The 19,912-nt window shown below is 42.1% G+C and overlaps 3 protein-coding genes across 9 annotated transcripts; 2 read left to right on the top strand and 1 right to left on the bottom strand.

The window, feature by feature from the left end:
• Window positions 1–503: 503 nt before the first annotated feature.
• LOC104807709 (apoptotic chromatin condensation inducer in the nucleus) lies at window positions 504–4,643 on the bottom strand. Of its 3 annotated transcripts, none has more exons than XM_010533098.1 (7): window positions 4,458–4,643; window positions 4,216–4,298; window positions 2,774–4,013; window positions 2,175–2,363; window positions 1,927–2,078; window positions 1,339–1,771; window positions 504–1,187 (listed from the first exon to the last, which is right to left on the bottom strand). In XM_010533098.1, the coding sequence occupies exons 3-7, from the start codon at window positions 3,993–3,995 to the stop codon at window positions 1,087–1,089; spliced, it is 2,097 nt and encodes a 698-aa protein (XP_010531400.1). In that variant the 5' UTR covers window positions 3,996–4,013; window positions 4,216–4,298; window positions 4,458–4,643; the 3' UTR covers window positions 504–1,086. The 3 variants fall into 3 exon arrangements, with proteins under 3 accessions (XP_010531400.1, XP_010531401.1, XP_019057410.1); XM_010533099.1 differs by having other exon boundaries at window positions 4,227–4,298; XM_019201865.1 differs by having other exon boundaries at window positions 1,110–1,771.
• A 185-nt stretch (window positions 4,644–4,828) lies between these two features.
• LOC104807708 lies at window positions 4,829–9,967 on the top strand. 5 transcript variants are annotated; one of them, XM_010533096.2, is made up of 13 exons: window positions 4,829–4,939; window positions 5,229–5,292; window positions 5,430–6,140; window positions 6,784–6,906; window positions 7,008–7,160; window positions 7,271–7,348; window positions 7,598–7,690; window positions 7,775–7,894; window positions 8,403–8,480; window positions 8,609–8,788; window positions 8,985–9,086; window positions 9,180–9,434; window positions 9,813–9,967. In XM_010533096.2, exons 1-12 carry the CDS (start codon window positions 4,929–4,931, stop codon window positions 9,411–9,413), a joined length of 1,947 nt encoding a protein of 648 aa, XP_010531398.1. In that variant the 5' UTR covers window positions 4,829–4,928; the 3' UTR covers window positions 9,414–9,434; window positions 9,813–9,967. The 5 variants fall into 5 exon arrangements, with proteins under 5 accessions (XP_010531398.1, XP_010531397.1, XP_010531395.1 ...); XM_010533095.2 differs by having other exon boundaries at window positions 9,797–9,967; XM_010533093.2 differs by lacking the exon at window positions 9,813–9,967 and adding an exon at window positions 9,519–9,686.
• Window positions 9,968–10,610: 643 nt separating this feature from the next.
• On the top strand, window positions 10,611–19,718 carry LOC104807707. The gene is made up of 8 exons (XM_010533091.2): window positions 10,611–10,770; window positions 11,386–11,550; window positions 12,048–12,121; window positions 12,673–15,760; window positions 15,944–18,488; window positions 18,563–19,017; window positions 19,141–19,257; window positions 19,360–19,718. Exons 2-8 carry the CDS (start codon window positions 11,485–11,487, stop codon window positions 19,495–19,497), a joined length of 6,483 nt encoding a protein of 2,160 aa, XP_010531393.1. The 5' UTR covers window positions 10,611–10,770; window positions 11,386–11,484; the 3' UTR covers window positions 19,498–19,718.
• The last annotated feature ends 194 nt before the right edge of the window (window positions 19,719–19,912 follow it).

Here is a 19,912-nt window from a genome sequence, read left to right as displayed (position 1 = left end):
TTTATATATATATATATATATATATATATATATATATATATATATTCATCTGCTAATTAGAGTTCAGTTTTAATTTATATTTATCTTTATCTCGAGTTTTTCTCCCACTTGATGATATAAATTTGACAAATAAAAATGGATATATTGATAATAGAATATAAAACACTATATTAAATTTCATATCTCTTTTTGAATTGTGTCCGTCAATACTCTCGCAATCCAACAGTGATTGGAGGATAAAACCAAACAAAAAAGAAAAAAAAAGGAAAAAGGAGGGGGCAAATGAAATGAGTGAGGCATGGGAGAAGGATAATGATGGCAATGGAATCATGCATGCATGCATGCATGCATGGGTGGGCCATCTGTCATCATGCCGTCTATAAATACACTCCCTCCTTAATCCTCACGAACTCATCCAATAACATAACAAAACAAAAAAACAAACAAGTCTGTCTCCTGTTCTGTGTCTGTTCTCACGCCTCCAAACAATCCCTTTTTTTTTGGTCTCATAACAGTTAAATTATCAACAACAAAAAAGAAAGAAAGATGTCGTCGATGGGAGCAAGCTACGGTCACCTGCAAGTGATGCAGAAGAAGCAGAAGGAGAAGATGAAGAGAATGGAGGAGGAGAAGGAGAGAAACTCCGGCCACCACCGCCCCTCCTCCGACGTCGGAAAGACGACCATTAACAAAGTTTATCCACTCGACAATTCTTCCAATTCTCAGCCTTTCTTCCCCACAAGTTAAGATTGAATCGACGGAATTGGCCCTTTTGATTATTCTCTCTCTCTTCCGTCGTAATGTGTGCGGGCAAGGAAAGGTGTTGGCTTTGTGTGTTTGCGTGATTCATGTCTTGTGTAAGTGTCTCTGTGTGAAGAAGAAAGTGGGTAGTTACTGTTCATATCAGTTCAAGCTTTGTCCCCCCCGTAATATGCTGAACTCTCTGTTACTTTGGTGATCTATGACAAACACTGTAAAAAAAATGTTTTTTTTTTTACCGACGACTAGCTGTAATGTTTACCGTGTGAAGTTCAAAAGAAGATTTAACTCTACATTGCAAGTAACATATGTACGGACTTCCAGCTACTACATTGTACTGAAGTTTGACATGACAAAACAAGTTACGGCGATCAAATCGGGAGCAAAGGCCAACATCCGACAGAAATTATTCCAAGGAGTCATCCGCTCTACATAGAAAAAAAACAAACAAAAGATCCAACGCTAACAAAGTCCATAAACTCAGAAGCAAAACCCAACCCAAAAGAAACTTGCTAAAGACATAATGATCCAAACCAGGACTTAGCATCATAAATCCACACTAGTTGTTAGAACTTTTACCCTGCGCTGCAAGTTTGGCTGCAACTTGATCCTCGGACAAGGGCAGGTAGTAAATCCTGGGTGTTGCCTTTGTCTTCCTGAACAGATCGTCCAGAGTGACTATAGGCGGTTCTTGTTGCTCTGCAACAGGAGCAGGAGGTGGAGGAGGAGGCTGAAGCCGCTCTCTGGCCGGAGTTGGACTGGGCAGAGGTGGCTGAGCTAGGGCTGCAGTTGGTGCCTTGGAGCCTTGGGGCCTAGGAGAAGGCTGAGAAGGAGGAAGAGACTGTGGTGGTGCCGGCTGGGAGAGAGTGGCTGCAGTCTGAGGTGCCTCCACTTTAGCCTTCACTTCTTCTGGGCCCACAAACTCGGCTACCAGAAGACGTCCCCCATTGGGCGGCCATTGGAGGCTGTAAATTGCGTTCCTCGTCGCCATTGCCTCTTCAACCGAAGAGTACTGCATCATAGAGCATAGTTGAAGGCAATAGAAATTGCAACATCAGTTCAAGATTCAATAGGTCTAAAGAATTTATCAAGTGAAAGAACCAAAACCAACCCAATCTAGAAACTCAAACACACAACACAACCGAGTTAGAGAAAAGAACGTCTTACTGATACATAGCAATGGGTCTTAATCTGGTCCATCCAGAAACTGGTAACGTTCCCAGTTTCGCCCAGAAGTTCTTGAACAGCTTTCAGTGTAAATGGACGAAGGAAACGATCGATCCTGAGGGAATTTGTAGGCTCCTTTTGAGGCGGAGGAACTGCAAGAAAGAAAGATGGAACATGGACATATCAGTGCTAATAAAACAACCAATAAAGGACAGAAACATGTGTCTAGGGTGCTGAGATTTACTCACCTACACGTTCCTTGGGTCCGTCCTCACTAGCTGTTGAGTCAGATCTAGAGAAATTGCGTTTCAGGCCACTTGACTTAGGTATCGTAATAGGTGTGCTGTTACGGTTCTGTACTTCTGGAACTTTTATATTCTCAGAGTTCCATCGGCGTTGCCTCTTAACAGCATCATTATTTCCACCAGCTTCTTTATCTGCTTTGAAATAGAAATCAAGATGATTCACCACATGTGGCTCGAAAAGAACATACCTCTTGAAGTTCATCAAGAGAAACAGATGAGGGGATTTATTTATGAGATGCATTTCTCTGACAGAAATTGAAACTTATTCGGGCTTTGCATATGTAAGCCAAATAAATGGCAGTGAATAACATCATGATAAAGGAATATGGAAGATGTAAAGGGTCTGATTCAGGCATCTTTTAGCAGAGTCAGAGACACAACACGCATCGATAGATTAATAGTCAGATCAGCCAGATGGACCGACCCACATAAGTGTAATTACATTACTGTCGCAAGAGACACATCAGAGGCCATTAATAAAAAATAGTGCGCAACAGGGAAACGAAATTACTAATAAAGGTATGAGAAACAAAAACGCTTACCGGTAACAGGAAGCTTTCTTTTCTCGGAAACCGCCCCTGGCTGATTCTTACTTTCAGAGAGATCACCTTTCCCAACACCTGAATCATTCCCCACAACATCAATGGGGGTTTCCACGTTATCGGCAGGCACTTCGCTTTTCTCACTCTTATTCACTTCATCAGAATTATTTGACTCAGTTTGCTTTGTGTCTGCCTCCTCCTCCATAGAGTCATCACCAGAAATTCTATCTAAATTTAACTTTTCTGAATCGGCTGCATCGATATTGTCATTTGCAGCATGGTTGTCATCTTTATCTTCAACAGATGTCTTCTGCTCAAGTGGCTGCTCAACATCCATGGGATGCGATTCGCCACCAACTGATGATGGTTCCACCATCTCTTGTGACTTATTAACATTATGTTCTAATTTGACATCATCAGCAATTACGTTATCCTTCAGTTCAGTTTTTTCATTATTTGACACAGAATCAGTAGAAATGCAATCAGATTTTACCTCAAGCCCTGTAACAGGGCTGACCTCATATACCTCGTTGTTTGGAGCAGATTTGTCATGAAAGCCATCTGTCAGATGGGCCTTTACACCCTCATTCTCTGGCTGAAGCTTAGCGTCCTCATCATCCAACCCAGAACTCAATTCCCTATCCTCTGAATCCACGTAAGGTTTGTGGAGAATACCAGTGGATGTACCTTCAGCAACTACAGAGTCAGCGGCTGTTATCCCTGATTGTACTTCAGCAGTTTCATCCTTCACATATCCTTCTTGGACATCCAGTTGCTTCACATCAACCATAGACTTATCAAGGCCACCTACATTTCTAACATCATCAACCTTCTCATCCCGATCATCAGTTTTTTTCACCGAGTTATCCTTCACTTTAGCTTGCACGGGAGTTGTCTCAAGAGCATCAGTCTCAACAAAAGCTGGTGTTGTCTCAGCTGCGGATGGAGTTGTCTCAGTAGGAAATGCTACTTCTCCAGCTGCAACTGGTGTAACTTCACCAATTTTTGGAGTCATTTCAGCGTCTTGATTGACTTCCTCGACAGCACGGGCAACTCTTTCAGCATCTTCTCTCTCAATACGAAGGGCTTCATCCAGGCGTTTAATCAAATCCACCTTCAAGCCTCCCGTTGTCAATCTGCGTCTTTTCAGCTCTTCTTTCAATTCCGTGACCTTCCACTTATCAATTGGTCGGTTGTCCAAAATGGGATAGGGAGATGACATCTTAGCTTACGATTGGTACTGAAATATTCAAGAGAACATTCAGGAAATAAAAAAAAAAATCCGTCGAAGAGCATGGAATGCTCTAAATCCGCATGACCCAACAAAAACCAATAGCGGATAAAGCAATGCAACAGATCATAGTAACAAAAAATGAGACAAACATTCTAACACTCACCAACCCAAACAGATGAAAAGCGATAAAATTAAAGAGAAGACTTACAGTAGACTTGCCTCAGAACCGGAGAGAATCTAAAGGCCTGCGCTTCCTGGAATGGGTGAAAACCGCTGAAAAAATGCGAAACCCTAATTTCACGGTAAAAGAACAACAACAATCAGAGAGACTGCCGAATGGAAGAAAATAATCAAAACCCACCACGAAAAGTTGATTCTTTGCTAATTTCCCTAATCAAATCAGACGAAAAAATCACTGCATGTAAACTCAGATTCGATATGTATACCTACCCAGGAAAAGAACCTAAACCATAAGAACAAAAGCAGAAGAAATGCTGAAATGACTCGCAAATTCTAACGGAGGTGAACAGTTACAGCGGACAATGGGGATTTTCTGTCCGATAGAAATTTTTTATTTGGGAATTTAGGAGGAGAGGCGATTTCTAGGGTTCTTGTTCGTTGTCGAGTGATCGATAATCGAAATAGAAAAGGAGTTGAGGGATTGGGAGCTAAATACGATTAATATCAGTTAAATACCGAAAATACCCTTGCTTGTCCTACACTGGTAATTGGTACTAGACTACTAGTCTACGAGAGAACCTCGTTACGACGTCGTTTTCACGTAAGACACCTCCCCTCCAAAACGCCGCGTTTTGGAGTTCAGAAAATAAACCCAGCGGAAATGTTCCGGCGTAGTTCCATCGGTTCGTCTACGTTCGACGATTCTCTCTAGATTCCGGTTTCGCGAGGACCAACGCGATAATGCTGCGAAAGTATGTCTCCGAAACCCTAGATTGAAATTTTTCTCGGGTTAATTTCCTTTTTCCGAGTTTGGATTTCAATGGAGGATACTCCTGTCCTGCTTTGCGGTTGTTGCCGATTCTCGTGTTCCGACCAATTTCCTTGTGGGACTTCAATGGGTGTTTTTTTTGTTGATTTCTTTTACTTTTAAGAGTTTTCTGGGTTTTCCCTTCTCAAGTTTATAGCTCTGACTGACTTGACGGCGATCTGAAATCTTACAGAGTTTGGGTTTTGTTTTATTGTGTTGTGGCTGTTTGGTAGGTCGGTCCTGGAGTTGTCATCACGTTGGTCAATTAAGAGATTGCCGAGGAAATTCACATCTCAGGTCAGTTTGGTAGCCTTTTGCTCTAAGTTGAATAATTTGGAAATGGGCATTTTGCTTTTCATAGATAGCCTTGTGCTGATGCCAGTTCATAAGTGATGTATTAGTTCTTGGTTTGATCATGTATAACACGATTGCAGCAGAGGTACTTATCCAGTTCTTCAAAAAACCGATTCGCTTCTGCATCTGGCGGAAATGGCTTCCCAGGACCTGATCCCGTCCGGAAGCCAGATAACTCAAAAGGTAATCCTACAAAGGCGATTCTAGGAAGTGCTGTGGTTGTTGGTGCTTTTCTGGTAGCATATCAGAGTGGGTATTTGGATCAGCATCTTGGGAAAGGGCAACAGAAATCGGATGAGACAATTAAGTCCGATGTTGTTACTGAAAAAATGGAGGCGGCTCATCACTTTACAGCAGCACCCAGTGTGGAAGATTCTGCTCAACGAAGCACGTCCATGGATGATAAGATTGAAACTCAACCTGAAGCTCCATATGTTGAGGCTTCGGGGGGAATGCAGACTGAAGAAGAAGTGCAATCCAAGGCTGATCTAATACCTGAACAAAGTACATTTTCACCTTCTAACCAAGATGAGATGCTGCAAGAAAGTACCGCAGATAAGGACGAGGGGAGCTTGCCAGTTTCTTCAGACAGAAACTTGGTATCTGAATACCCAAGAACAGATTCCCATATGTCGGCAGAAATTAGTTCTGAGGCAAAAAGTGTGAAGCTGGAAGCTGAACCAAAGCCAGTGGACAATGCAATTCTCGATGTGCAATCCAGTTCGATTAATGAAGAAAGCATGCCTCCATCTGCATCAGCTAAGGATCACACCTCTGAAAAGGCCCCCAAGGTAGTATTATATACTCCATCTCTTTTATTGACTTGAAGAAAGCTATGTATATAGTGATTAGCGAAAGGAATTGTTTATTTGTTGACTGGCATAGTGCACCTAAAACGTAGTGCACTGATGATGATTATGCCAATGTGCCTTTGCTGTGGTAATTTTCGTAGAATGTTGACTTGGTGGATTTTTTCCCCATTGCATGGCATGCTTGGATGGTCGGATCTAGACACACCTATATAAAAGAATTTCACTATGTCATCAGAATTAGCAGCACTCCTCTGTTTCGTGTATTTTATAGCAAGTTAATAGAGTTGGGCATTATTTTCAAGATTGAATTTATTCTTCTTGATGGTTTCTATCTGTATGCAATATAAAAAAGTGAACCTAATATTTTAGTTCATCTCCTAGCAGAATGTATTGTCCTAAAGATTTTGGAAAGCTAGTGCTTTCTAGGGATTCAAAGGCTCTTATGAAGCTTCATTTAAAGGACCAAGATCGAGTTAAGCAAAAGCCTGGTTACCAATTAAGATCCCTCACTGCATACTTTATTTGTATCTCTTTTCTTCATTATGGGCTGAAGCTTTAAGAGACCTCTGGAATTTTACAGCCTGTACAAGCTTATCTGCATAGGATCAATATTCTGTTGTAGGATGGAATTGAGCAGGAAGTAGATAGACCAGCTTCTCTCCTTGATGAATACCATTTAAAAGGCAGTGACAGCGGGAGCACGGTGACATTGCCAACCAAAGAGCACCTAACTGAAGAAAATGAGGTTCGAAGCAAGCTTCTTCTGTCTGTTTCTTTCGTCAGTGCTTTGAATTGATTGATAATCTGCATATAAATATTATTGATCTGGCCTGTTTCATGTATTAGGCCCTTGTTAACACAATTGATGGGCTGAAAGATGGTAACATTACGGAGGATGGAAAGTTGATACTTGATTTCTTGGCTGCCATTCACGCAGCTGAGAAAAGGCAAGCAGAATTAGATTCCCAGGTTTTCGCTGAAGAATTGAGGGCCTTGAAGGTTGCTTAAATAAACAAAAACGTCAAATGATGATTTGGTCTCCATAGTGTTCTGCTTTATCTGAGGTTTGGAACTTTATATTTATTTTCTCCTGCTGGTTTGGTCCTTAGGAGCAATACGAAAACGAGTTAAGAGATCTAAGGGCACGTGAACTAATGCGTATAGAGGAGGCAGCAATATTAGATAAGGTACTTTTTACCTCTCTAAGTGGCACCACAAAGAGATAATCTTTACTTGGGTTTGATTAAATCACCTCAAGGACATGCTTCTTTGACATCATCTGTTACTATACTCACTTGTATACTTGGTTTTCTATACAAATGGACAACCTGAATGTTTACGTCTTCTGAATTTTTATGAGATCCATATGTTCCAGTTCTTATGTTCCTGGATTGAAGATATAAACCCTTTATTGAAATGGTATTACCTATTTTCAGGAGCTAAAAAGAGAGAGAACAAAAGCTGCTGCTGCTATCAAGGCAATTCAAGAGAAAATGGAAGATAAGCTTAGGAGAGAAATTGAACAAAAGGTCTGCATATTGCTGGAATCATTATGTTTAACTTAAGATTTCGTAACTCAAAAAAGTGAAAACTGATCATTTAAATTACTGCAGGAAACTGAAGCTCAATTGGCTTTGGAAAAAACTCAGGAATTGGCAAAAGCTGAGTTGGCTTCAGCAATTGCAAGAGAAAAGGCATCCCAAATTGAAAAAATGGCTGAAGCAGATCTTAATGTAAGTACTGTCAGGAAACAGTTTATTTGCTTTCCTACTAACCTGCATATCGGTCTGCAGTATAAATGTTGCTTTCAATATGAAATCATGGAAACGAAGAAGGCGATGGTTGCTTCAATGCACTGATCTGATACATCAATGCTTGCTACTAGGAACATGATCTGAGAAAGCTAAATGACCTTTGAGAATTTTTAATACATTCACCTCAGAACTCGTTTCGTAACGGTGAACAAAATAAAGGAATAACTCTCGAAAGACATGTCAAAGAATTTTAATTGGGGAGTCACACAACTGGTCTAAACTGTCATGGTAGCAGCTGTAAATAAAAACTCAAAATGTTGTTCTCAAGACTTATTATGCTCTTCAGACATGCAAGAACTGAAGAATCTTGTACGCACATTGTTGTTATCCAACTTCAACAACAAACTTCTGTTACAAATCTGTGTGATTTAACCCTGAATGTTTGGTCCTTTGTTTGATTGCATTGTTGTTCATTACTTTATTGTAGATTCAGGCCTTGTGTATGGCATTCTATGCACGCTCTGAAGAGGCTCGTAAAAGTCATTCTGTTCACAAGCTCGCATTGGTAAGAATCTTTGCATCCTGTCTACCTTTCAGATGCATGATGTCACAGTTAGTTTTAACATCGAGAACTCCGCTTCTCTCTCCTACCACTTAAGTTGATGTGTGATAAATTATATTATTGGTTTGCAGGGTGCTTTAGCACTGGATGATGCACTCTCGAAAGGGTTGCCAATCCAAAAAGAAGTCGACGTGCTCCAGACTTATCTCGAAGGAATTCAAAAGGACTCAATCCTAGATTTGGTGTTATCTTCCCTTCCAGAAGAAACGCGATCTGATGGAACAGATACTATCCTGCAACTGAACCAGAAGGTAACTCTATTACTTTACAAGACCCATATCTTTGATTTCCTTGATTATCTGGGAAACTTGTGTTTGATAGTCTCCCAAAGAGTCCCTAACAGCATTTACAATTTCGGTGCATATATATCTTCTCGATTTTGCTCTGTCCCCTTGTTTCATATATATATCTTCTCATTTTTTTTGCTTTGTTTTCCTCTTATTTCAGTTCAATACCTTGAAAGGCACACTCCGACACTTCAGTCTGATTCCACCAGGTGGTGGAGGGATCTTGGCGCATTCTCTGGCACATTTAGCATCCTGGTTGAAGGTATATGCTATAATACGAAACGAACCTTTCGTAGAAACAATGTCATTTTTTCCTCTGAAGTCCGCCACATTAATGCTTCTCCAAACTTTATAGTTCAAGGAGACCGATCTCTCTGGGGAAGGAATCGAAGCTGTGATTAGAAGAGTTGATGAATGCCTGGCCGAGGGAAAACTTGCAGAAGCAGCAACTGTTCTTGAAGAAGGTGTGAGAGGGAGCCAAGCAGAGGAGATAGTAAGCGAATGGGTGAGACGGGCAAGGAACAGAGCAATAACAGAGCAAGCTCTAATGTTGCTCCAATCTTACGCCACATGTTCCAGCCTCACTTGATGTCAGCCTTTGCTGTTTAAGGTACAAATAAATGTCTTTTGAGATGGAATTCCAAAGAGTTACTTGATTGTTGCTTGCTGATGTTACGGCTACCCTTTTTGTCAGAGGAAGAACAACTTCGCCATTCTCGTCCTTCTCCTTAGGCTTAGACCTGACTACACAGTTTCCAGTCCAAATAAATGTCTCTTTATGATGCAATATACTGTGATGAGGTTGACATGAAGGAAGCTTCTCTGATAGAAATGGCATCATGTTTTTTGTTGGGTTTTTTCACCATATTTTAGCAAACTGATGATCTTAGAATATAATCATAGAGAGGATCTGACCGCACATGCGCATAATATATATAGGCTTATTATAATGATAATTATATGTGCATAAAGGATGGATCATCATCAGGGTATGCTTGTCTGTGGAAAACATGCCTCGAGGAAGATAATAGACGGGGCATATGAGGCCATGTGGATGTTAATTAGAGAGAGGGCATCTTCTTCGTCCGTATGTGTCTTGTTCTGTTTTATTACAACTTACAATGCCATGGCATGTCTGCTTCATGTTCTTGCATACACTAACAACCCTTGCTTCCTTTCATCGTATCGATATATATAACATGCGTGTGTATACATATGTAATTGGATAGGCAGTTTAAATGAGCTTTGGCAATCCAATACGTGAAGGAACATCCAATACCATTTACTAATTGACAAAGCCACCCACTGTGGAAACAATTACTTTATTGCGATACTAATTATAACAATAATACCATAATTAGAGATGATTAAGGTAGATGTGACAATAATCCTTGTAACTCTCTGTTATTTTTATCGGATTCGTTGGTCGAACATCAAATCAACACTATCAACCCAAAATTATGCTGCTAATTTTTATTTTTATTTTTTTACAATTTTTCTTTTGCAACTTGATGATGGGATACAGCCGGATTTTGGATAATGTTGTTCTAAATAGGCATTCACTTGAAGTCTTAATCTAATTGTTAGCTTAAATTTGTCATAATCTAAAAAAAGATCCAATATTCTGGCCATTAAAAATAATTTACGTTAAAAGTCAAGTCGTCTAAGCCGAGCCGAGCCGGTGAGGGAGCCGTGAAGTTCTCGCGTCCCTGTCGGTGGTCTTGTTCAGCTCCGATCTGATGGCACACTCTCACCAGCCCACATACTCTCTCTCTCTCTCTCTCTCTCTCTCTCCTTTATACTTGTCGAGTCAAAGCAGAGAAACAACTGCAAATCCCTCTCTCTCTCGTCATGTTCGCTTCTCTTCTAAGAAATAGAGAAATGCAGCAGTGATTGTACTTCTTCTTCTTCTTCTGTCATCTTCGTCGTCTCGCATTCTCCCTGAGGTCAGTTCTCTTTCTTCTTCTCTTGATCTATCTATTCCTTTGTATGCATGTGTTTGTCTCGGATCTGGAAGATACGTGTGCTCTATGACAAGAATTGCGGGATACTCTGGCTTCGGATGCGAGATCCGAGGTCCGAGATTTAGTTCTGGTTTTTTCCTAGATTCCGTCCGATCTAACTTGTGCATTCTTTTTCCCTTCTTGGGCTATGGTCGGAGTGAGTTCAGATCGAGTTCCCATTGATCCGATTTTTTCTATCAGCTTTCAGTTCAGTTCCGTTGAATTTCGGCTCGATTTAGTTTCCGCATTTGATGTATTCTCTGTCTCGGATTATGGAGAGTTTAGATTTCAGTACAAGTCTGTATACTGTGTTCAAATTTTCAATTGCGGTACTTTAGTTTGGTTCTACTCTGGTTTAGTGAAGTGGAGTAATTTATTTAGGTTATGTAATCTCGGGATGTAATTGATAGTGTTCAGCTTCTTCTTATCTTCAGAGTGTGGGTTTCTTTTGCTCTTTTTTTTCTGGTGATCCGGAGTGAATTCTGGGGACCCGGATGCTGCATCTTGTCTGATCTCCCCTTGTATGATGTCGGCCTTGTAACTGTTGTGTTTCTGCAGGGGCTTTGATGTTCTGACGATCTCCTTCAGGGTAGATCTGGATAGAGGCAAGGTGTCTGGGTCTACTTTGTTTTGAGAATCTTGAGCCCTAAGCAAAATATGGCAACTGCACTCGGATGGAGATTTTCTTCTGCCAATGGCAATGGCCTTGCCCAAAACGAGATGGTAATTCTGTCAATTTCTTTTTCTCTCTGGCTTTGCTGTATAGCTGTTAGTCAGAGTGAATGATATGATGAAACATTAATCAGATGAATTTATAAGAAAGCTCCTTTTTTATTTATGATGCAAGCCAGACCATGTAAACTTTTCTTCACTATCTTGCTGCAAAGTCAGATCTGGCTTCTTGTAGTGAAGCAAATCCTTTTCTGGTGCATCAGCAAAATGATCACGTTGATATGTTTCTTGATTCGAATAGGATTTAGAATTTTTTGATTATTTCAGTTGGACTTTTTCCTTCGAGGCTTTTTCTCGTTACATTTTTTTCTTATAAATGGACAATATAAAGGACCTGTTGTAACTGATAGATTGTGTTATATAGCATAATACACTTACAGGATATGGTTACCATAGTCAAAGAGTAATTGTCTCATAGTTTGTTTCACTTATCATTTCTATTCTTTTATTGTTTTTACTTATTCTGTATTTCCTGCTCATGGTTACAGGAGAGGAATGGAGATATTAAAATTCAAGATTCAGAGCCCCCAACTCCACATTCAAGTGCAAGGATGGGTTTGAGGTAACACGAAATTGTATTTAGGCCTTCTTAACTCTGGTTTAACTGCATGCATATTTTGTTTAACAATAGCAGAGTGATTACTATCATATTCTTTCTTTCCTTTTTTTTGTTCTCTCTTTCTCTGAGTGACACAACTTTTTCCTTGATGTTCCTTGTGTATGTTAAACATTAAGATGGCCTAACAGTCTCAAACATCGCAACTTTCAAATTTTCAATTGATTGGTTTCAGTTATTTTTCTTGCACTGAAATTTTGGTTTTTATCGAAATGGTGTTTTTGTCGCATTCTATTCAATTGTTTAACTTGTTCTGATACATAGTTTATAATACTGAATCATGTTGCATTGCCCTCCTTTTCGACCTTCATTCTACTGTTTCACTAATGCTTATCAACCCTCGTTCTGCAAAGTACAGCAAAGTACATAACGGCATCCGAAGATAATGTTTTGCATCTGGATTTTTTCCTCAGATATTCTTTCAATTAAAACGCCCTTTTAGCATTAAAGAACCTCCTCCTAGTAAAGTAGTATCTAACATTGCCCTTTACCTGCAGAGAGCGCACAAGCAGCATGGAGGATCCAGATGGAACATTAGCTAGTGTTGCCCAATGCATTGAGCAGTTGCGGCAAAGTTCATCGTCTGTACAAGAAAGAGAATACTCCCTGAAGCAGTTGCTAGAACTTATAGAGAGACGTGAAAATGCATTCAGTGCTGTCGGATCGCATTCCCAAGCTGTGCCAGTACTTGTTTCACTCCTCCGATCAGGATCATTTGGTGTGAAGATACATGCTGCAACCGTCTTGGGTTCACTTTGCAAGGAGAATGAACTTAGAGTGAAAGTGTTACTTGGGGGATGCATTCCCCCCTTGCTTGGTCTTCTCAAGTCCAATTCAGTCGAGGGGCAGATCGCTGCAGCAAAAACAATCTATGCTGTTTCTGAAGGTGGGGTGAAGGACCATGTTGGATCGAAGATTTTTTCCACAGAAGGAGTTGTACCAGTTCTGTGGGAACAGCTGCGCAGTGGAAGCAAGAAGGGAGACTTGGTTGATGGTTTGTTAACTGGTGCTCTAAAGAACCTTTCTAGCACCACTGAGGGATTTTGGTCTGAGACAGTTGGAGCTGGGGGAGTGGATGTACTTGTGAAGTTGCTTGCAAGTGGGCAGTCAAGTACACTCTCTAATGTCTGCTTCCTTCTTGCTTGCATGATGATGGAGGACGCATCTATTTGTACAAGTGTATTGACTGCAGACATTACAAAACTGCTTCTCAAGCTATTAGGGTCAGGTAATGAAGCCTCGGTGAGAGCAGAAGCTGCTGGTGCTATCAAGTCGCTTTCTGCTCAGTCTAAGGAAGCAAGGAAAGAAATTGCTAATTCTAACGGTATTCCCGCTTTAATAAATGCAACAATAGCTCCTTCTAAAGAATTTATGCAAGGGGAACATGCACAAGCATTACAAGAGAATGCGATGTGCGCCCTTGCCAATATTTCCGGTGGTCTGTCGTATGTGATATCAAGCCTTGGTCAAAGCCTTGAATCTTGTTCCTCGCCTGCTCAAACCGCCGACACTCTTGGAGCATTAGCTTCAGCATTGATGATATATGATGGGAAAGCAGAATCTACGAGAGCATCAGATCCAGTGGCCATTGAGCAGACTCTGATTAAGCAGTTCAAGCCTCGTCTGCCATTTCTTGTACAAGAACGTCTCATAGAAGCTCTTGCAAGTCTGTACGGGAATTCCATTCTCTCAGTTAAACTTTCCAACTCAGATGCAAAACGTTTGCTTGTTGGTCTTATAACAATGGCAACGAATGAGGTTCAGGATGAGCTCATAAAGGCTCTTCTGACGCTGTGTAACCAAGAAGATAGCCTGTGGCAGGCACTCCAGGGCCGCGAGGGGATTCAATTGTTGATATCTCTTCTGGGACTTTCATCAGAACAACAGCAAGAATGTGCGGTTGCACTTCTTTGTCTTTTGTCTAATGAAAATGATGAAAGTAAGTGGGCCGTCACTGCTGCTGGGGGTATACCTCCACTAGTTCAGATTTTGGAGACAGGTTCTGCCAAAGCGAGGGAAGACTCTGCAACAATTCTTAGAAACTTGTGCAACCACAGCGAAGATATCCGTGCTTGTGTTGAAAGTGCCGATGCAGTCCCTGCTCTTCTATGGTTGCTAAAGAATGGAAGCCCAAATGGGAAAGAAATTGCGGCTAAGACTTTGAATCATTTGATTCATAAATCAGATACCGCGACAATCAGTCAGCTAACTGCACTACTGACCAGTGATCTGCCTGAGTCCAAGGTTTATGTTTTGGATGCTTTAAAAAGTATGCTTTCTGTAGTCCCAATCAACGATCTGTTACGTGAAGGCAGTGCTGCAAATGATGCTATTGAGACCATGATCAAGTTGATGAGCTCGATGAAGGAAGAGACTCAAGCTAATTCAGCATCAGCTCTTGCTGCCATTTTCCTAAGCAGAAAGGATTTGCGTGAGAGCCCTCTCGCCCTCAAAACTCTTTCGTCTGCCATGAAACTTTTGAATGTGGAATCTGAGAAGATCTTAGCTGATTCCTCCCGTTGTCTTGCTGCGATTTTCCTTTCGATTAAGGAGAATCGAGAAGTTGCTGCTCTTGCCAGAGAGGCATTGCCAGCGCTGGTGTCTCTGGCTAACTCCTCTGTCCTGGAAGTTGCTGAGCAAGGAACATCCGCATTGGCCAATCTGATATTGGATAGTGAAGTATCAGAGAAAATCGTTGCTGAAGAAATTATATTGCCAGCCACTAGGGTTTTACGTGAAGGTACTGTATCTGGAAAAACCCTTGCAGCTGCAGCTATTGCTCGCTTGCTTAGTCGACACCCGATTGATTCTGCCTTGAGAGAGACTGTGAACCGTGCTGGAACAGTTCTTGCCCTGGTATCACTTATTGAAGCTGCCGATGGAAGATCTGATGCAATATCAGAGGCACTAGATGCGCTCGCTATTTTCTCAAAGTCAGGAGCTAGCGGGAATGTCAAACCAGCTTGGGCAGTTCTAGCTGAATCTCCCAACAGTATAGCCCCTATAGTTTCATCCATTGTTAGCGCTGTCAATCCCTTATTACAGGATAAAGCTATCGAAGTGTTGTCAAGACTTTGTCTGGATCAGCCAGTGGTTTTGGGGAGCATGGTCATCAGTGCCACTGACTGCATACAGTATATAGCTAAAAGGGTTATCAGTACCAAAAACCCAAAAATAAGAATTGGCGGAGCGGCTGTTATTATTTGTGCTACAAAAGTTAATCATCAGAAGGTGGTAGAAGTTCTTAATGAGTCGAATGTGTGTGCTGACCTCGTTCAAGCACTTGTGGGAATAATAAATTCATCTGAGACTTCCGTGCGAGACCAGGAAAAGGGTGACAGAGAAGATATATGTATAGATATTCACCGTAAACAAGGAGGAGAAGAAAAAGAAGAGGAGGAAGAAGTGACCAGAAATGGAGAGGGTCATAAGGGGGCAGCTGTTATTTCAGGTGACAGTCTAGCCATCTGGCTGCTCTCTGTTCTTGCTTGTCATGATAAAAACAGTAGAGCTGTTATAATGGAGTCAGAAGGAATTGAACTACTTACTGACAGAATCAGCAACAGTTATCTCAGATTCTCTCAGGTATTCTACTCTCTTATCCAAGGCGCTTAATTCAGATTCACTGCTTATTAGGAGAGTTAATTACAAACCATTCATATTAAAAAAAATCTAAGCTAGCATTTTAATGTATTTCATACTCATTTTGGGAGACCTAGATTACCACTCTATATTTTGCATAAATGCTGATACTGCAGTACTTTCCAGATTGATTATGGAGAAGACAGCAGCATATGGGTCAGTGCACTACTGCTAGCCATACTTTTCCTAGACCGAGATATCATCCGTGCAAACGCAACAATGAAAGCCATTCCAGTGCTCTCGAATCTGTTGAAGTCAGAAGAATCAGCAAACAGATACTTCTCAGCCCAAGCGGTGGCCAGTCTTGTCTGTAATGGTAGTAGGGGAACTCTCTTGTCTGTTGCCAATTCTGGTGCAGCAGCTGGGCTTATCTCATTGCTTGGCTGCGCTGACGTTGACATAAAAGAACTTCTACAGTTGTCAGAGGAGTTCAGTTTAGAGCGTTACCCCGACCAAGTTGCCCTCGAGAGGCTCTTCCGGGTTGAAGATATTAGAGTCGGGGCTACTTCTCGGAAGGCGATCCCCTTGCTAGTTGATCTACTAAAGCCGATACCAGAGCGTCCGGGTGCTCCACAACTCGCTCTAAATCTTCTAACTCAGCTCTCAAAAGACTGTGCGCAGAACATGATTGTCATGGTCGAATCAGGTGCCCTAGAGGGCCTCACGAAATATCTTTCCCTTGGCCCACAGGACGAGCAGGAGGAAGCTGCAACAGATCTTTTAGGCATCCTATTTAGCAGTGCTGAAATCCGAAGACACGAGTCAGCATTCGGGGCTGTCAGTCAACTCGTCGCGGTTTTACGGCTTGGTGGAAGGGGAGCAAGGTACAGTGCTGCCAAGGCATTGGAGAGCCTGTTTTCTGCAGACCATATAAGGAATGCAGAGTCTGCCCGACAAGCTGTTCAACCATTGGTTGAGATTCTCAATACCGGAATAGAGAGAGAGCAACATGCTGCCATTGCTGCGCTTGTTATGTTGTTGAGTGACAATCCATCACGAGCACTGGCAGTCGCAGATGTGGAGATGAATGCAGTGGATGTTCTCTGTCGGATTCTTTCTTCAAACTATTCAATGGAACTAAAGGGGGATGCAGCAGAGTTGTGTCATGTTCTGTTTGCAAACACAAGGATTAGGTCCACAGTTGCTGCGGCTCGCTGTGTTGAGCCCTTGGTCTCTCTCCTCGTAATCGAATTCAGCCCAGCTCAGCATTCAGTGGTACGAGCACTAGACAAGCTTGTCGATGATGAACAGTTGGCTGAACTAGTTGCAGCCCATGGTGCAGTCGTTCCTCTCGTCGGCCTTCTCTATGGTAGGAACCACGTCCTTCATGAGGCTATATCCAGGGCGTTAGTGAAGCTAGGTAAGGACAGGCCTGCTTGTAAACTGGAAATGGTGAAAGCCGGAGTTATTGATTGCATACTCGATCTTCTCCATGAAGCTCCAGATTTTCTCTGTGCTGCTTTTTCTGAACTGCTACGGATCCTTACGAATAATGCTACTATTGCTAAGGGACCATCTGCTGCCAAAGTGGTCGAGCCACTTTTCTTTTTGTTGACCAGACCGGAGTTTGGCCCTGACGGACAGCACAGTGCATTGCAAGTTCTCGTGAATATCTTAGAACATCCACAATGCCGAGCTGATTACAATCTTTCTCCACACCAAGCAATTGAGCCATTGATCCCATTGCTTGATTCTCCAGCCCCAGCAGTACAGCAACTGGCAGCTGAGCTTTTGTCTCATCTGCTCTTAGAGGAGCATCTGCAGAAGGACCCGTTAACGCAACATGTAATCGGTCCGTTAATCCGTGTTCTTGGATCTGGAATACACATATTGCAGCAGAGAGCTGTGAAAGCTCTTGTTAGCATTGCCTTAATGTGGCCAAATGAAATAGCTAAAGAGGGCGGAGTGAGCGAGCTGTCAAAGGTGATACTTCAAGCCGATCCCTCGATGTCTAACATGTTGTGGGAGTCTGCAGCATCGATTTTGGTGATCATTTTGCAGTTCAGCTCCGAATTTTATCTGGAAGTCCCTGTCGCTGTTCTCGTAAGGCTTCTTCGCTCATCCTCCGAGAACACTGTGATCGGTGCCCTAAATGCGCTTCTAGTGTTGGAAAGCGACGACGGAACAAGTGCAGAAGCAATGGCTGAAAGTGGCGCCATTGAAGCTCTTCTCGATCTTCTAAGGTCTCATCTGTGTGAGGACATGGCTGCAAGACTTCTCGAGGTATTGCTCAACAATGTCAAGATCAGAGCATCGAAAGCCACAAAAACAGCGATTGTGCCCTTGTCACAGTACCTTTTGGATCCGCAGACGCAGGCCCAGCAAGCGCGGTTACTGGCAACATTGGCACTCGGCGATCTTTTCCAGAATGAAACCCTCGCTAGAAGCGCTGACGCGGCTTCTGCTTGCCGTGCACTCGTCAATGTCCTGGAAGAACAACCCACAGAAGAAATGAAAGTAGTAGCCATATGTGCCCTGCAAAACCTCGTTATGTATAGCCGGTCCAACAAAAGGGCAGTCGCCGAGGCAGGCGGTGTGCAAGTTGTGTTGGATCTGATCGGTTCCAGCGACCCCGACACATCGGTCCAGGCCGCAATGTTCGTTAAACTCCTCTTCGCTAATCACACCATTCAAGAATATGCATCTAGCGAGACCGTCAGGGCAATAACTGGTGAGATTTTCTCTTTAGTGGTATATTCCCATTCGTTCGGTTCATGCTGTAATGCTTCTTTTCTAATTTTGCAGCTGCTATCGAGAAGGACTTGTGGGCAACTGGAACAGTGAACGAGGAGTATCTCAAAGCTCTAAACGCTCTGTTCAACAATTTCCCGAGACTAAGAGCCACTGAGCCAGCGACACTAAGTATTCCGCATCTGGTTACATCGCTCAAGACAGGGTCGGAGCCGACTCAAGAAGCTGCATTGGACGCATTGTTTCTTCTAAGGCAAGCATGGACGGCCTGTCCAGCTGAAGTGTCTAGGGCTCAGTCAGTTGCTGCAGCAGATGCCATCCCCTTGTTGCAATACCTTATCCAGTCGGGCCCACCGAGGTTCCAGGAGAAATCGGAGTTCCTCCTCCAATGTTTACCCGGAACTCTGGTGGTTACGATCAAGCGTGGCAACAACATGAAACAATCCGTTGGAAACCCTAGCGTGTTTTGCAAGCTAACACTCGGCAACACTCCTCCTAGACAAACCAAGGTGAAAAATCACCATCTTTCCCTCTCTTTTCTTTCCTTGTTTACTTTGGATATATCTCTAGTTTTTGGACCTGGACCGATCCATTTCATGTAGCGGGCATTCATTTTCGGTGTTGTTTTGAAGGTGGTGTCGACGGGTCCTAATCCAGAATGGGACGAGAGCTTCTCATGGTCATTTGAGAGTCCTCCAAAGGGACAGAAACTTCACATCTCATGCAAGAACAAAAGCAAGATGGGGAAGGTAAAATGGACAAAAAGCTTATATATAGAATTCACATTCTCGATTTTGACATATACCCATTTTGCTGAAATGGTAATTACATATATGTGTGAATATAATCAGAGTTCGTTCGGGAAGGTGACGATCCAAATAGATAGGGTTGTGATGCTGGGAGCGGTGGCAGGTGAATACACTTTGTTGCCTGAGAGCAAAAGCGGCCCCAGGAACCTTGAGATCGAATTCCAGTGGTCTAACAAATAACTTCCCATTTTCTAAATGTGGGAATTCAAAAAAAAAAAAGTATATCATCGGACACTTTTTTTTTTTTTTGCCAATTTTCGAAGTGTGTATTTTTATATTGACTGTATATAGCTGGTCACCATTACATTAATTTCTTTTTTCTTTTGTTTTGTTTTTGTTGTTGTTGTTGTTGTTTGTGCAAGCAACTCTTCAAAGTGTAGTAATTCAATTCATTTGTAACATTTGTCTCTCTTTTTTTATCTTGTAGTTTCGTATGTTAGGAGATGATGATCAAAGCGGGAATCGCCATTGTTGGTCTCCCATCTTCTTCTAATCAAGGAAATTGAACTAATATGATTAAAAAAGGTAAAATAGAAATAAAACGATAGTGATAAACCATGTAGATCATCATTACGATGAAACTAATTATACTACA

This window comes from Tarenaya hassleriana, unplaced genomic scaffold (assembly GCF_000463585.1).
Source record: "Tarenaya hassleriana unplaced genomic scaffold, ASM46358v1 Cleome13, whole genome shotgun sequence".
NCBI classification, from domain to species: domain Eukaryota; kingdom Viridiplantae; phylum Streptophyta; class Magnoliopsida; order Brassicales; family Cleomaceae; genus Tarenaya; species Tarenaya hassleriana.
This window is presented reverse-complemented; position numbering and strand designations above follow the sequence as displayed.